General features: G+C 33.4%; 1 protein-coding gene across 1 annotated transcript in view; it reads right to left on the reverse strand.

The window, feature by feature from the left end:
- Positions 1 to 19407, reverse strand: part of LOC115883563 (regulating synaptic membrane exocytosis protein 2-like) — a 112998-nt gene that overhangs the window by 41357 nt on the left and 52234 nt on the right. Inside the window, exons 6-7 of the mRNA XM_030901925.1 lie at positions 6338 to 6474; positions 5630 to 5795 (exon numbers count right to left, since the gene is read on the reverse strand). Coding sequence (XP_030757785.1) covers positions 5630 to 5795; positions 6338 to 6474 — 303 coding nt within the window. The remainder of the gene's footprint in view (positions 1 to 5629; positions 5796 to 6337; positions 6475 to 19407) is intronic.

Here is a 19407-nt window from a genome sequence, read left to right on the forward strand (position 1 = left end):
CTGTTGTACTTCGTTCAGTTACGTAGCACTTCTTGTATTCTACACTAAACAAATTGAAACTTATTAGTTAATCAAACATAAAGAAAAATCAAGCCAGTACACTTCACCTACTAATTAACTTCAAAATATTCTTCTGGTAGTCTACACTAAACATTATAATCAAACTTAATAAATTAATCTAATTTTACATTACAACTACAAAGAAACAAGAAAATATTTTAAAACTACAAGAAATAAAACTTCGATACGTGCGGCCAGTATAATAGATCAAGCGGACAAAGGATATAAATACTTTAAAATGTGCATTCAGAAAGATAAAATATCTCGAAAATACAAGCAAATGTTTCTTATCAGTGGAAAACATCGACCTCGTCGACCTTGCGGAATTTGTCGGGTATTTACAATGGTTGAATTGTATAATTACCAACTTTTATATATCTAATAGACAAAAAGTCTCTGGTCGATTAGTAACCAATTGGCACAGTCTGAAAATTATCGTTTTATTTTCTCTGTTTTTACTTTGGCTCCAAAATTCAGAGTAACAAAATATTTTCTCTAGTAAAGACTGTGAAAATACGCCTGTCTGAAGTTGCTTTACATCCATAAACGTCTTAGGTTGAGCTACTTTAAAAATTCATATACAGGGGTAGTAGCTAAATATTATGCTTTCTCTATGGATACAACCGCAAGCTGTTGCTAAGATATTTAATAATTTTAATTGTGTTTTATACATTTGTGTTATACGGTGAATGATCGTAAACTAAAAACTATAAAGTGTAGTGAAACCACTAATTTATTTCATAATCGCGAGGTTCTGAATGAAGCTTAAAAGTTTAGATATATTAATTTTCCGCTTTTCATTCCAATTACACCAGAATTTTCTTTAATAAAAAATATTTGTATATATTTATATTTGTCTTAACAAGTCTCTTTTATTATATCTCAATATGTAAACAAATTATTTCTATTGAATGCAGCTCATAACATTAAAAACTTCAAATCGAATTAAAATACATAACATTAAAAAAATTTAAATCGAATTTTAGAATAGAAAAAGATAGAATTTCAGCGTTGTTTATACATAATGGTGTTTAATAAAGAAATATATCCAAAGTTTTACTGAAAACAAAATTTATTCCACAGAATCTGCATTCGCCGTTGTCTCTTAGCTTCAATCTACTGAAGTGGCCATTATGGAAACAGTGTGGTGTTAGAGAAGTGTGTTTATCAAGAACGGAAATAGGATATAGACAAAACATCAAAAGGAAAAATTGGATGACAAATGAAATACTAAAAATGTTTGAAGAAAGAAGGAAGTACAAGAATCAAGGCAGTCGAGATAAATATAGAACGCTGCAAAATACTATAAGAAGGGCAGTAAGATCAGCAAAAAATAAATGGCTGAGAGAACAGTGCGAAAAAATGGAACGTTTACAAAAGCAGAACGATGACTATAACCTACATAAGAAAATAATAGAAGCAGCTGGAGTATATAGGAAGCAGACTTTCTCCAACATACAAAATGAAAAAGGACAAATGGCACAAGATAACGCACAGAGAAAATCTATCTGGGAGGAACAATATATTGGCAACCTCTTTGCAGATGAAAGACCTCAGCTGAAGGATAACCTAGAAGATGATCTGACTGGACCGTCAATCACAATAGAAGAGATTACTAGAGCAATAAATAGCTCCAAAGATAAGAAGGCGGTGGGACCAGATCAAGTGCCTGTTGAACTGCTCAAACTACTGGACAACGAAGGTATTAAAATAATGCAAAGGCTCTTCAACCAAATTTACAATACAGGAAATTTCCCATCTAAATGGCTTACATCTCTTTTCGTACCACTTCCAAAGAAAAACAATACAACAAGGTGTGAAGACCACAGATTAATCAGTTTAATGAGCCACACTCTGAAAATATTTCTGAAGGTCATTCATTACAGAATTTCCAAAAATGCGAAAGTGCTGTTGGATCCTCTCAATTCGGATTTAGAAGGGGCCTAGGTACAAGAGAGGCACTGGTCGCAACCCAGGTGTTGGTCCAAAACTGCTACGACCAGAGAAAGGACGTAGCAATGTGCTTCATAGATTACGAAAAAGCGTTCGATAGAGTACGACATCAGAAACTCGTTCAAATACTGAGACGGCTAGACATAGACCAGAAGGATGTGCGCTGTATTGAGAACTTGTACTGGAACCAATCAGCTGCAGTTAGGGTTGACAATGAAATTACAGGAGCACAGCAAATTTTTAGAGGCGTAAGACAGGGATGTGTCCTCTCCCCACTCCTGTTTAACCTATACTCAGAAAACATCTTCCTAGAAGCGCTCGAAGGACAAGAAATAGGCATCAAAGTAAATGGCATACGGATCAACAATATACGGTACGCAGATGACACAGTCCTGATAGCGGATAACATGAATGACCTCCAAACACTCTTGGACATGATTGGAATACACAGCCGACGTATGGGAATTGACATCAACACAAAAAAGACAAAATTCCTAATAGTTACCCGCAAACCAGATGACTACCAGAATGCAAGACTAACGCACAATGGGGAAGACATAGAACAGGTAAAAAAGTTCAGCTATCTGGGAACTTGGGTATGTGAAGACTGGTCTTCGGAAGTGGAAATCAAGTGCCGTATAGAAAAAGCGAGGAGCGCATTTATGAAATTTAAAAACGTCTTAACCAACTCTGACTTTGACCTTGACCTTAGAGTAAGATTTACAATATTTTTGTATGGTCCGTGTTCCACTGCTATGGTATGGAAGGCTGGACATTGAAAGTCAGAAACATGAACAGGCTGGAAGCGTTCGAGATGTAGGTCTACAGAAGAATCTTGAAAATCCCATGGACAGCAAGAGAGACCAACGAGGAAATCCTGAGGAGGATGGGGAGAGAGCGTGAACTGCTAAGCACAATAAAACGCAGAAAAACAGCGTACCTGGGACATGTTATGCGCAATGAGAGATACCATTTACTCCAACTAATAATATAGAAGGAAAGATAGAGAAGGAAGAAGGGGATTGGGAAGGAAGAGGATGTCGTGGCTCCGAAATGTTAAACATTGGACGGGAATAAGAACTACAGGAGAATTAATTCACGCCACCGGAGAGAGAGAAAGATGGTCAGAACTGATCGCAAACATCCATTAATGGATAGCAGCAGAAGAAGAAGTGGTGTTAGAAAACCCGTAACAATCCGAAGATCATTGATAATTGAGTAATACCATACAAGACTCCATGAAAACATAATAATTTCTTCTGCAGATTATAAACGTTTTCATTTTCAAATCCATTTTTTAGCTCGGTATACGTTTGATGTTCGTCTCTTATTCCATTTCCTATTCCCCTAATTTATGTAGGCGCACCGGACGAGAGGAGACAGGACCAAAAACATAATTTGGCGCACGGGCCAAGATCGAAAAAAGCGAGGCTAGCGAAAGGACGATGGGACGGGACGGACAGTGGTAGCGCGTGTGATTTATTTTCCGAACGTTTTATCTATGCCGATGAGGCCGGTATCCTAAAGGTCGTCGCACACGTCCGTTTTTTCGTAAAGACCTTTTTGCGAAATACCGCGTTTTTTATGGTTGACTTTTATGCGACTTAGTTTCTTAACACACGCTTCATTTTTCTACGTAAGTACTCGCGTCCATGTGGAAACCAATTTAAAGTGCAACTCAAGAACCTGGAAGACTCCATCTGTAACCTTGAATAGGAATCCTCCAAAGGTCTAAGCCATTCGAAGAAATTTCTTAGAAGTTACGATCGAAAAAAATGAAATATTTTGAAGTCAAAGCGCTGAGACTGAATACCGAATTAAAATACCCCATCAACTCTATAAGCTTGGTGCATTTCAGTTGATTTCAACAAATTCCGACCGCAGAGCTTCAACGGTAGAAATCAGAAATCATCAGTATGTATTAGACGCCGCCATCATGTTGATTGCATTAAAATAATTTTGAAATCGTGGTTTTGTCATAAAATTTAATTATTTTAGTTTTTTGCTAATGCAGTTATTGAAACTGTTGGGGTGCAAGGGGTAGTGAAGTCAACCTCACCTTCACGCGGTGCACCCTGTCTACACAAACGAGGCTCTGACGTCCGAGTATAGGCGGTATAACCTTATACAATCCTCAGACCTACCATCTTTCTGAGAAGAGGAGTAGTATTACTCCTAGCCGGCCGAGAACGTAGCACAAGGGAACTATCGTCGCGGTCCTCACTATGCCATAGTCATCCCGTGCTGCAGTTGCAGCCAAAACTGCGCGGCAGCGTAACCGTCACAGTTTAACCTTTTCACGCAGCTAACACACATCAATGATGGAACATTCGAGTGGGACAAAATCATCATCCGGAGATAAAATACCCCCTCAATCGGATCTCCGGGAGGGGGTGCCTACTCGAGCGTATCATCGGAGAAACAAAAAACATCCGCACTCTACTAGAACGTCCGCACTCTACTAGACAAGATAAATTCAAATCGACCAGAGAGAAGAACAGCACTGGTCTCACAGGAACTCCACCGGCTAAATATAGATGTTGCCGCTCTTAGCGAAACCCGCTTTCCGGATGAGGGTAGTCTCACTGAGGAGCATTACACCTTCTTTTGGAAGGGTCATCCTGCAACACACAGGAGAATTCATGGCGTAGGCATTGCAATCAAAAACGAAATCGCCACCAAATTAACAGAAGTACCTATTGGTGTCTCCGAACGTCTTATGACCCTAAGATACCCCATATAAGACAAATCTTACGTCAACATCATTATAGTGCCTACGCTCCCACCGTAGACGCTAAAAAATTGAGGATAAGAATAAATTTTACCAAGCTCTACAAAATGCTCTTCAACGAATTCCAAAGCACGAACGAATCATTTTGTTAGGTGACTTTAATGCTCGTGTCGGTCGGTAGAGAACAGGAAATATGGCCTGACGTATTGGGAAAACATGGAATGCGCAACGTAAATAGCAATGGTGAACGCTTATTAACAACATGCACAGAGTATAATCTATGCATCACCAATATGTGGTTCATGTTGAAAGACAAGTTTAAAGGTACCTGGAAACATCCCAGATCAAGTCACTGGCATCAATTGGACCACGTAATCGTTCGAAGGATGCATCTAAAAGATGTCAGACTCACAAAAGCCAGAATAGATGCCGAATGCGGCACTGACCACCGACTTTTAATTTCAAAAATGAGAATCCAGTTAAAACCCAAACATCCACACTGTAAAAAGCAAAACAACATGACCAGACTGAACGTACGGGGTTCAGAATCACTTCAATCAAAGAATCACTTCCACCGATAACTTCAATCTCAGCCTTGGAAGCTGAACAAGGCTGGACACAATTAAAGGATGCGATTCATGAAACTAGCGAAGCGGTACTGGGAGAGTCCAACAAAAAGAAACAACTAGACTGGTTGAACGAAAATCAACCTCATATACAGACCTTGTTGGAACAAAAAGCATAGAGCACATCAAGCAGTCACTTCAAATCCACACAATCCAAGGTTCGATTCCACACAATATATGCTCGGTTAAGAGCTCTGCCGAATTTCGCCGAGTAAAAAATAAAGACGTTATTCATTTATTTATATAAATATTGACTTACTTGCTAATGTTCTGGTACGTCGTTTGCTTTTTTCGGATCGATCTGGTAGAAGGAAAAGCTTGCAATACGGATTTCTTGGATGCTGACCGGCTCTGGGTGTCAAGCCAGTGGCGCACATAATTGTTACTAGAAGTTGTAACGTAGTAGGATCGAACCCAAGCCTCACCTACAAGTAATAACAAGAAATTTATTAGTTTTATCAATCCTACAATATTTTCTAGATAGATTCAAGTTTATAAATTTTAGTATTTTTCCTTCAAGTTTAATTTCAGTTATTTTATCCTAGACTTATACCGTATAACCGAAAAATGGATGATAGTTTTGGCGACGCCAATCTCTAGACGTCATTTATTGAAAACTAACATAAAACTTAACACTAGTTATAGAGAGATTAAAAAAGAATAGAACAAACAAATCTATTTCATAAAAATCATTTTTACACAATATAAAATTAATCTACAACTTTTTAATAACCAACTGGTAGTAAAAGCCAGTATAAAATAAAGAAGAGTTCGAGTCACGTAAATGACGTCTAGGGCTTGACTTCGCCAAAATTATCATCGACCGTCACTCCCCAGCCGACTATGACGCCGTATTTTTTCAATTATTTCGGTATTTTTGTTATATTGTAGCTTATGTTTTTAATTTATATTTCTTTTATTCTATATCCAAGTTATTTTTCAACCAAACAACGAATTTAACCCTTACTTGAACGCGACCTCCTACGCTAGTTGGACCTTGCAAAGATGGCGCTGCTTCCTGTCTATCTGGACTACCCGGTGACGTAACAAGAACGTGAGGACGTTCATAGATTTCTGATTCGGGCCAGGAAATATTTGTTTGACCTAGAGCAAAATTACAGTCAAGAATGAGCAAAATAAATTTAGGTATAGTTAAAAATATAAGTGTAATGACTATATTGTGCATTTTACATGCACATAGTACATTGGTAGACAAGAAACACAATTTAAGTATGGTAAATAGATTCAATTGACCAAAATCCATAAATTTTAAAGAACTGTGAAGAAACCTATAGTGTGGTCGTAATGCAAGTTAAAATATCAATCTAACTTAAGAGTTTGCGCCCTATTTTTGTAACATAAACTAGTTATCTATGGCCAAACAAGATAATACGAGTCCGAAACACACAGTTGTTGCTCCCATATTGATCTAGACCTACACATCTATCTAAAAAATCACAAAAACGAAAAATTGAGAGGACAGCAGGCATATAGACAACCACAAACATCTAGAGTGTGTAAAGAAGGTGTACTTTGGCCAAGGTAAAACTCAGCGGTGTGTTTTGTGCTCGTATATAAAAACTATTCTTAAACTTGTAATTGGAAACCTTTTGTAATTCTGGTTTTATTGAATCCAAATTCAGAATAGTTTCATATTTAAGTGTGTGAGTGTTAAATAAACAAGAATTGTTATTAATAATTAGTTATTTACCTGAAATAGAAATTTGCACTTATAACATAATAATATTTGCTGACGACTTATGCAATTTGTTTTCATAATTTTTACTATAGAGACGTTTCTTGTGGTAACTAATCGTACCTCTCTGAGCAACAGATTGTCTCAACTAGCTTGAGCCATTCTTCTACTCATGAATCTGCTCACGATTAATTCGACATTCGCTTCTTGTTTACTCTATAATGTCCTTCTTGATAGGATTTTCCTTGTAGCAGCTTCATTCATTCAATAACTTCATCACCTAAAAACGAAATAATGACAAATTTACGACATGTACTTTGCTAACTCTTACTTTACGTATCTTATGTAAATTTTAATTATAAGCGATACCAATTAAACTTTATGTTACGTAATCGAGGGTGCGATTATTAAATTTATTATTGCCAAGCATGGATATATTCGGTGTCGGGCTGACTAATTCGGTGTCGGGATGACTATTCGGTGTCGGTTTTTGACTAAATGTACCTGTTCTTTTAGCTTGTGGGAAGAGAAGATTATGGTCATATGATTGCATAGATAAAAGACTTATACTATTAAATAGATAGGCAACTTATAATACATTTCAATTTTATTATACAAGGGCGCCTCTGGTAGACGGAGGAAGAAATACTTATGGAAAAGAAGGGTGCGGGGAAGGGGGGTTGTTTTAGTTAATTTAAAATAAATTTAGACATACATGTAAGAACACTTTGTGTGCTTTTAATTAGGTCGAACATATTATAAACGATAAATCAACTGAAATAAAAGCATACAAAGTGTTCTTATATGTCGGATATTAATTAAAAAATATATTAAAAATACTAGAAATAGTATATATTAAGTTGTTACAGTTATAATTTAATCTTTGGTGGTTTTCAGCAAATAGCAGGCAGTTTTACATAATTTTCCTCCCTTTGAAGTGAATTGGAAACGGCTAGGTATATAATTTTGGTGTAGGCAAGATTCCCAGTTTGTTTCCGTTTGGGACCTGAAATAATCAAAACAAATTAAATCAGATGTAATTATCTGCTGATCATAAAAAAAAACGCGCGTCCTTAATTCCTTACATGCACCGTAAAAAAATTAAATAACTGCTCTGCAAGTAGCATTTATTAGCAGTACTAATTTAAAAAATCTATAACTGTAAGTAGATATGTTTAATTTACTTACCATTGTATCCTTCGGAAACCAGGTGTACAACAATTAAACTCCATGATAAAAAATAATTAAGAGTTATTACAAAACACAAATTGTCCCACCATTTTTAAAAAACATTGTCTAAAACAGAATACTGGCAAAAAATCTGAAGGAATTTAATTTTACAATAATTCGACAAATCAAACCGTAAAATCACAACAAAAGCGTCTCTGAGTGACAGTTAAAAATCAAATTTTATTATTGTCAGATATTGACATTTGCATTGTTAATATTGACAGTTTTAATATTTGCGCCTCTGCATCTTGGAGGAAAAACTATTTTTAATGAACTGTCATTTCATTTAAGTTTAACCATGTATGATTGTCATTATTGATATTTGAGATTCCACGATTATTCGGCATTTTTGTAATTTTTGTTTTGTTGTTGAGATCCAGACAAAACATTTCCTTTAAAGGTAAGTTTTATCTCGGTAATTATTTTAAAATACCTAATATTAATAGTGAGTAGTGAGTGCACATAATATAGTCTAACAGCTAGCAACGTTTTCGAGAAAGTATTTTAAGACGTCTGGCTCTTTGATATATCTTTTTATATTTTTTGCTCTCTGGAACAGTATGCGGCCCGTCTGGCTGCCGATATCCGTTGCGTTCACTACTGCGCATCGGAAGAAGATCCTATATTTTTTTTTTAATTTAGTCCTATAAATTCTAGTATTGAATATAAATCGAACATGTCTCCATAGCGCAGTGCGCAGAGTTTCCGACTACGAACCGACGATTCAGAGTTCGAATCTGGGTCAGGGCAAAGACTTTTTTATTTTATTTTCGTATATATTCTGATAGTAAAGTATTAAATAATTTTGATGATTAAAAAAAAACAAATATTTACTACTTTACTGTCAGAATATAAACGAAAATAAAATAAAAAAGTTTTTGTCCTGACCCGGATTCGAACTCTGACTCGTGGTCTGAAACTCTACGCATTGAGTTATGGAGACTCGGTCGGTTTATATTCAATACTAGAATTTAAATGACTAATAAAATATAGGATCTTCTTTCAATGCGCAGTAGGGAACGCAACGTTTACCGGCAGCCAGACGGGCCGCATGCTGTTCTAGAGAGCATAGTAAGAGATATATCAAAGAGCCAAGACGTCTTAAAATACTTGTTTTTCCGACGTTGCTAGCTCGTACATTGCTAATTTACATAGGTAAGCATAACCTATGGGATAAATCCGATTGTAAAAGTAAAACATCACATTCTTATTCTTTTCTGATACCTCTGGAACGACTAGGTATTATACCTGGTATTATTACCAATTACCAGTAATACAAATTATTTTTTTTCAACTGATAGGTTCTTGGTATAGAATAAAGACTATCAAAAACATTGAATACCTACGGGATACCTACTGATACTCTGTGCGAGCACCCAACCGTGCTTCCCTGTTTACTCCCAACCAGGTTAGATAAAAAAGATATTGAAGATTGCAGCCTTGAGTTGGAGTATGGGCTCCACTACGACATGTACAGAAACGGATTACCTAAACAGGTAAGCAAGTAAAATTAAACCTTAATGAAAAATTGAACTTATTTATTTTTAGTTCAAGAAAAGGCATGACAATCCACAACCCACCAAAGACCTAGTAAATGAATTCTGCAAAAACTGAAAACCAAACTAAGTTAAATAAATTATTATGTTCCTACACAGTATTTTGTTTATAGGTTTTAATGCTTTAAAGTCCAATAATAAATTTTCGTTGTCCACAAAATAATCTAAAAAAACTACGAAGATTTCTTATTATAAACTTGAAGGATTAAGATTCGGTTCCAAATACACAAATTTTAAATTTTTGGCGCCAGTATATAGGTATGAATGCAACCTACTATATCGATAATGCGCTCATAGTTCGGGTTAGACGCCAAAGGCCGCGCCACTGACACAGTCTTCAAAAATTAACATTGATCGGTCTCTCTCACTTTAGTTATTAGTGTTCTCTCTGGTTTTGACATTGTAGTTTTGTATTACGAGTTTTTGGTTTAAATAAATAGTGTTGTGATACTTTAAGCTTAAACACTTTTACTAGCAGACCTTGCAGTCGAACATTGTTCTTTTTAGAACTTCTTTTAGTACGAAGTGTACAAGATAGCTTAATAACCGTTGCAAAAAACTCATCGCAACCTTATTAGAATATTTTGAACGGGAAAGCGGTAGTAATGACTCTTAAATGCTGTTAAGGAGGTGAGTTTTGTTGATGTAAATAAAATAATTTACTTTTGTTTTCTAAAATATTTTGATTAAAAGAAAATATGTAAATGTGAACAACGCTGTGCCGGTCAATCTTAATCACGTGACTAAAAGTTTATTTGGTATGATCTGTATATTTGCATCATAAACTACTATTATTTATTAATAAAGTTTTATTAATAAAGTTTAATTTAATTCTATTAAGAAAACGAATAAAATATAAATAAACTTAGTATTTTATCGACAACAAACTACTTACAGGTGATTATAAAGCAAAAACGGCGTAATTATCTTAATTTCCGAAATGTCACACAACACGAGTATCCAATTTGTAGCGGAAAACATTATCTCAGGTTTATTTAGATAAGCTTTGTTTGGAACAAACTGCTTTATAGTTCCTTGTGTTTGCTGTTCATTTACATATACATTAATGGAAATATAAACACCGATTAGCATGCACATAAGTCGTTGCGAAATAAGGCGTAAAGTCTATTACGTACGTTTTACGAGCAATTCACGCAACGCTTTATGAAAGAAACCGCTTTATTATACGAGAATAAAAGTATAACTCACACTATAAATCACATTTACCTATTTTATTTTAACATAGGAAAATATTCATAGTCAATTCTTTAAAAGTTCTCTAACTACGTTTGTGTTTAAACAGTTCACTAACGCGTCGAGTTGTACAGGGTGTCCCACTAAGAATAGCTCTCGGCTGTATCTCGGAAAGTATTAGCCGTAGCGGTTGCGGAAAAAAATATTTATAACTAAAGAGGCTATGGAAAATTGCTGGAAATTATTTTCAAGTTTGTAGAACAACCGCTAGAGGGCGCAACTACAACAAAAAATAATAAAATGGAGTTTTTACACAATTTTGCCTAGATAAGGAGTACTATAATTAACAGCTTCATAATCTTCAGTAAATTTTGAATATTTTTTGTTAGAGCCATTTTCCCCTATCTACCAAAATAAAATGGTGGAGGAAGGTTAGATCTGGTTTTAGTTGAATATTAATAACTCTGGACTGGATGATCGGAATCCAACAAGCGAAGGCTCGTTTAAAAGAGCGTTTCTTACTCTATATTGTACCATATAAACAATAATAAGCTTTTGAACGTAGACGCTAGGGGGCGTTGTCTTACAACGTCTGTTTCAGTAACTAAGAGTATGTATAGCATCATTAGTTTCATAAAAAAAGTAGCGTATTAATTTGAAAACCGCATCTTTGTATTTCTACTCATAAACAAGAAACCCCATGAAACACATAAAAATGGGACACTCTGTACACTTAAAAATATCTTCACTAAAAATAAGTAATAGTATCATCCAGTGAACTCCATAATTGATTTAAGAGAACTGTCAAAAGCCAGCTATAATATTCGTCGGTATAAAAATACACAATAGTGGTAGATTTACTTTTATAATCCCCTTAAAAATAATTTCTGCTATTCTAATTTAGTTAAAACTTTGGCAATAGTATAATAAATATCATGAAATACCATATTTTTGAATATAATTATTTGAGTTAAATTGGTTTAACTTGTACTAAAAAAATGTGCAATTAACCTGGTCTTAACTGTCCATCGACATCAGCTATACTGCCTCTCTTGACTTTTTCTATAACAGCACCTTTACTGCCATTTTCTAGTAACTTTCCTCCCACTACTTTCAGTCCCAAAATGGCCGCACTGGAACCAGTGCCATCTGAGTTGCCTCTTCTCAATATCATGTGGCCAATCATCCTCGTTCCATCTGACGACACTTGCCATGAATGGGGATGCTACAGAAAATTTTTGTTATGGGACAAATATATTTTGTACAACTACGGGGCAATGTAGCATATGAAAGCCAAGACTTGAAGCTTAAAGCCAATTACAGGGAACATTCAGTAGGTCTTCAAGACAAACATTAAGGCAGACATAAAGGAGCTAATGCTAAAGTGTATTAACAATTTTACAATACATGTAAAATATAATTTATTTAAAAAATGTTATTCATAGCCAAACAAGTTATGTTAATAAGTAACATTTTTTTCTAAATTGTATAATGGGTGTACATAATTGATTGATATACCGGATGTTGCATCGTCGGACGGGACATAGGAAATCCCATGTAAATTTTAATGGGATCAATTATTGGCTTCCCTAATTATTTTAGAGAATAATTCTATTTAGGTTTATTGAAGAGCACTAAAACCCACATTCAAAAGAATAGCTTTAGATGTTTTTGATTAGCTCATTTACGAGTTATCGCCCGATTTCTTTTTAAATATTTCTCCTTTCTTATGGCCCTGTATTTAGTTATGAGCACCAGCCAAGGTAAAAGATAACTGTCAAATAAAGTTGTCATTTCAGAAATTTACCTATTTAGTGCTGTATTATTATTGAAAACTCATTCCTACATCGGAAATCTTAAAGATGTATTTATAAATACAAATTAATATGAATTAAAGTAAAATAAAGTAATCAATTACAAGGTTAATTATAGTATTATTACAATATTCCATAACTTATTAATTTAGGTACTATTAAATTGTTAGAACTTTAGGATTTAAGAAGATATTCAAATATTCCTCCATCGACTGCTAGACAATAACCCAGGCGATCATAAAATTCTCTTCTTACATTCGCTAGTTGGTAAACTGAAATTTTATTGCATTCGGCAGAAATAGCATTTTTTAACTCGTCTAGATTTGGGTATTTTTTATCCTTGTGTATCCTGTTTTTTAAATGGCCCCAGAGAAAGAAAATATTTGACGAAATATCAGGAGACCTTGCAGGACAATTTACTGTATGATTTAGGCCAATAACGTTTCCGTTAAAACTATTGTCTAAATATTCCCGAACAGCCAGGGTACTATGTGCCGGGCAGCTATCCATTTGGTACCAAACTTCCTAATTTTCCCTAGCGGCATCATGTAAAGCAGGTATATGATTTTCGAGTAGTTCCAAATAATATTCTGCATTTAAATTTAGCGTAAGAAATAATGGCCCGATAATATTTTGTCCGAATATCCCTGCCCAAACATTTACTTTCTGTGGATATTGCGTCCTTGTTTCGACAAACCTGTGTTGGTTTTCTTTGTTCCAATATCGATAATTTTGAACATTGGGTTCATTATTTAAGGTAAACGTGCATTCGTCAGTGAAACATATGTTTTTTTAAAAATTCCCTATCCGTGTTTGCTCTTCCATCATATCAAAACAAAACGCCTGCCGCCGTATTTCGTCCCCATCTCGTAGCTCTTGGTGCTTTTCATATTTGAAGGAATAGTTTTTATGTCGTTTCAAAATTCGAAACGCTGTAGTGTGATCTATTCCTATTTCATCCTCAAGTTTCCTTGTGCTGATCTTTCCATCGTTCTCTTCCACGCACAATAAAACTTCCAAATCGGTATCATTTCCTGCATCTTCTCTTTGTTCCTGCCTTGCTTCACATCTGCAGTTATTTTTAGAGTACCTTTGGTCTCAAATCTCTGAATATTCCTTGCGATTGTAGATTTTCCAGGTATCGGTCTATTCGGATACAGAGCAGCAAACATGTCCGACACCTTTTGATAACTGTTTCCTTGATAATACCATTTAACCATAAATACTTTTTCTTCGGTAGTGTAATTCATGGCTAATATTTTCGATGTAGGTATGAGTTTTTAATAATAATAATAAAGCACTAAATAGATAAATTTCTGAAATTACAACTTCATTTGACAGTTATCTTTTACCTTGACTGGTGCTTATAAGTAAATACAGGGCCATAAGAAAGGAGAAATATTTAGAAAGAAATCGGCGATAACTCGTAAAGGGGCTAATCAAAAATATCTAAAGTTATTCTTTTGAATGTGGGTTTTAGTGCTCTTTAATAAACCTAAATAGGATTATTCTCTAAAATAATTAGGGAAGCCAGTAATTGACCCCATTTAAATTTACATGGGATTTCCTATGTCCCGCTCGACGATGCAACACCCGGTATGTATTACACTAAAATTATGAGATCAAATAAGTGTTAAATTTATACTCCACAATCAAATAAAAAAGAACGTCATAGCGGGAGCAGCAATAATACTTCAATTCAAACTTTATATATTAATAAATAACTGTATTACTGTCACACATATTTCATATTTTTTATCTAAATTTTCATACTAATTTTATTATATTAATATTAATAAAAATGATTTAGTATAGCACTATGTCTTCAGTTTGATTATGAAATACTGGAAATAAATACTAGTTATTTATATTTTTCATATACAATGATTTGATAAAATTAACAGAAAAAATGTGAGTCTATGATCAACATTTCTATGAGCAAAGCAATTCAAACAGTATCTACAATATTGAACAAAAGCATTATCTAGTTAAATTGCTAATTATCATACATAATCAAAATTTTCAGAAAAAATGCTAGATGTAAATTGTATAGGACTTAATCTAATCTAAAGGTGACCCCACACTTTCACTAAAAGATATTTACGTTGAAAATTATGGCAAATAATTATGTTTAGTGAATATTTCTTAAATTTAATAATATTTATTATGTTACAGTAAATTTTGAGTGCTTTAACATTTTTGAATTTCTTAAGGCAGTTTGGTTCAAATTTTGTGACATGAAAACATGTGTAATACTGAATGTCTGGTGTATAAATAATATAATTTATTTTAGTAAATTATCTTTTTGATAATATCTTTAATCTTGAAATTTCTCACGACACGTTTTGACTTGTATTTACTACTCCATCGTTACACCTGATCTATAAAGCTGGGTTTCTCCAGAGATATAATTCCAGGATTAGGCCTCGGACTCAAAACTACGTTATGAAACTACAAAAACAAGCAGTAATAGTTGTTAGTTTAATAACTAAATCAAAAATTGACAGCTATTGATTTTATTACGAATTTTGGTTTTATGACGTGTAGCCCGTGACACTGTGTAGTTTTAGAACGAAGCTCTATACCTGAAAATACGATTACTAGCACTATTTTTAAAGTAATCTGAACAAACCAATCAATATACAGGATGGTCCAAAGTGTATTATGGAAACTTCGGCAGCATATTCTGCATATAAAAATATGTAAAAACGTTCGTATAAATGTATGTCCGCTCTTGGTAAAAAATCGCTACGAGATATTTGGAATCAAAATTATTAATACCTGTCATCATTGACATAAATTAAACATGTTGACTAAATAGTTATTAGTCTGAAAACATAAATTTGAAATGTTTTTGTACCAAAAGTTCAACAAAAACTGTTTTATCATCATTTTTTCGTAGAAAAATTTATGATTACTTTAAAGAAATAAAAATTTCCCAAATTTATTATTTAAGTTAATAATCTACTCGACGTGTTTGTTTATTTTTGTCAATAATGATATGTATTGACTATTTCCATTCTAGATATCTTAAGAACGTTTGCTCGTAGAGATTTTTACCAACATTTTTTACGTAAAAAGTCACGGAAGTGTATAATTTTTCACTCAGTTTTTATACAGGTACGGACGAAAAGTTATTACTCTTCTAAACAGTTAAAACATGTAGGTGGCAACAAATAGGAGTCATATTGACATCAAAGTCAAATTTCTCATCAGACACCAATTTTCATCCAAATATTGATGTTACTTCAGTAATTATTTGGAAAAAATCAAAATAGAAATGAAATTTCTACACCCTGTATCTCCGAAACTAAGCATTTTAGGACATAAATTTATACGAACTTTTTTACATATTTTTATCTGCAGAATATGCTGCCGAAGTTTCTGGAATATAGTTCGGACCACCCTGTATATTTCTTTGTTATTTGTAAGAATGATTGCAGATATTTTATTCCAAGTTTTCAAGCAACAGTCTAACAGAATTGAGCATTATTCAATTGCTTAGATATATTACATCTTTGTTTATTATGTTATTTCACGTACGAACCGGCAACACTGTATATGCCGCTTATATATTTTTTTTCTCTCTCTTTCTGTCAACTGGTCGTATATCTGTGTCGTACACATTCAAATACAGACCACGGAAATAAAGTGACAATTTTTCCTCTATATATCTGAGTTTATCACAGTTCACAATTTACTAGAGATGAGCAAAACTGCGATTTTCCAATCGCAGTTGAAACTGCGATTGTGATTTGTAAATCGCTGCGACTGTAACCTGCGATTGCGATTTTGATATTTTTAAATTGATACGCTGTAAACTGGGAAGCTCAATCCCAAAATTTTTGAGAAAAAACAGAATAAATAGGGGAATACTTTTTTTTAATAAAATCTTACAAAGAAACTGTTGGGTGTTTCGATGCCATATGCCTTTTAAAGTGTTTTTTTATGATATTTTTGCTCTGCACACATATTGCACTTAAAATTTTCATCAATTACCAAAAAAAAATCAAACCAAACCAAACCACAAATAACTTAGTTTCCTTTTTTAAACATTTTTGATTAGAATAGACCAAATAAATTTAAAAGGGAAAAAATACATAAAATGTTCAAAATATTCGAATGTGCTTTTAGACAGTCTGTACGTATACTAACGAAAAATTTATTATAAAAAAGGTTGCCGCCAACCTTAATTCAAATAACGAGAAAAAAACTGTTTATTTTATCTTTTTTTCTCTTAAAAACATTTTCTTTATATGTAACTCAAAAGAAGCCGACGCCGACGGCTTTGATACGGCCCGTCCAGTGCAAGTGCAAACTTCCGAACTTTTAGATAAATAAAAGGACAATATCACATTTTATTATATTTGAAATTTCTCTAAAATGAAAAAACTGATTGTAAAGGATGTATTTAAATTAACATAGCAGCCGATCCACAACTGTTAGTATATTCAGAAAATTATATTATATTATGGATTGTTATAAAAATGTTTATAATAATATATAAAAAAAATATAATTTATAATTTATAATAATATATAAAACATATAACAAAATATAATAAAGAGAAAGGGCTGTTTCTTTTTCGTGCTCTATATCTTCTAGTAAATAAAGGATAAAAATAGATAATTTTTTATAATTTGAATCCAAAACTGTCCTTGAATGAATTATTTTACCTGAATCATTACCTGGGAGCAACTGTAACTATAATTAGTCATAACCGAAAACAAGAATTTTTTAACCTTCTAAATCCATAATTATATTATAAATCTAAAACTATTATCAAAATTTAAAACTAAAAAATTATACATATATATTATGCGGTATATAAACATATATAAGCCTATTTTCCAACGCTTCATAAAAATTACGGGGCCATGATTGCGAATGTGATTTTGCGATCTAGTCTAGGCCGATGTGTTGAGAGCTGCGAACGAAAATCACAATCGCTGCTCTTCGTTGGCGTGCCCACTCCCGATGCCGCGCCGCCGCACAATGGATCGAATCATAAGAAAATATGGACATTGGCTTATTTCGAAATTAATACTTTTATTTTATTGCTTTTTATGTACGACTTCAATAAATACTACAAAAATCTAAATTAATATGGCATTTTGTACCATATAGTTTACAAAATATACAGGGTGTCTCAAAAAAAGAACTAATATCTAAACAAAAAAGAAATAAATAATATTATAACAAAAGAGAAATTGCTTTCTCTGTTAAATCTAATATAATATGGCCTTTTGTACCAGATATTTAAAAAAATATACAGGGTGTCTTACAAAAAGAGCTCATCTATAAACAAAAAAGAAAACAAAACATTATAACAAATGAGAAATTACTTTATCTGTTAAATCTAAATTAATATGGCCTTTTGTACCAAATAGTTAACAAAATATACAGGGTGACTCACAAAAGAACTAATCTCTAAATAAAAAAGAAAACAAAGACATTATAACAAAAGAGAAATTGCTTTTCACAATGTGCTTGATTGTTATTCCATGGCAAACTTGATATCTTAGTGACGAAATTGCTAAGCTTAGCGCACTGTATTACAAATGTATAAATATTATATCATTTCTATATTATAAAAATAAATAGACAAAATAGATAAAAAGACAAAACTTCGACTCATTCATGTTTGGTGTCTCTCGTTTATCTTAACTACATAAAAATTAATGGTATTAACGAAAACATTTCTGGGCCTTTCAACCATATGCCTTATGTATTTTAGTGTAATTTAGTCCCACTCCAATATTCTTCGACGAATATACTTAGCTATGTATATCGGCAAATTACAAATTGTTTGATGGTGCACTGTGCATACATTCAAGAATTTTGACATTAAAAACATTATATTTTTTGCAGTGGCACTTTTGGGCAGCCAATTTTTTTATGATATGTGCTAGTAAAGGTGGCTCTTTACATTGCATGTAATATCTCCACTTACATCCGCTTACATTTTTTTGTAATTTAAGCAAATTTTATATTTTTAAGTCTTAATGAAATAAATAAAAACAAATGAGTTTTTCACTTCTGGTGTGACTTTTTTTTAAATTTAACAATCCAATACTATAGCCCAAGAACGCTTCTAATAAGTCGTTATATATAACAAACGAATATCTTTTACATCCATTTTAAAATTACAATCAAATGTAAGACTCTTTATCTACTAATTTGAATGCTTTTTCAATTTACTTCAAATGGTGCTCATATGCTCAATAAGTAAATAACAAATAGGTATATTGTATATGTTTTAAAAGACTAGAATATCTCTTTAACACAAATATGTAAAAAAATATTTAAATTTGGAACTCTTCAAAAACAGCCAATGTCTCCATTTTCTTATACTTCGATCCATTGTGCGCCGGTGCCAACGAAAATCGCAATCGCAATGTTGGGATGAGCTGCGATTTTCGAGCTGAACGAAAATCGCAGCCTGCCCACTGCCGTGTTGATGACGCGCCGCCGCCAGCCGGTGCGTACGAGAATCGCAATATTGCGATTTTCGTTCCCAGCTCATCGTTCGGCTTCAGCGCCGTGT

This window comes from Sitophilus oryzae, unplaced genomic scaffold (assembly GCF_002938485.1).
Source record: "Sitophilus oryzae breed Bouriz unplaced genomic scaffold, Soryzae_2.0 scaffold_1947_pilon_pilon, whole genome shotgun sequence".
NCBI classification, from domain to species: Eukaryota; Metazoa; Arthropoda; class Insecta; order Coleoptera; family Curculionidae; genus Sitophilus; species Sitophilus oryzae.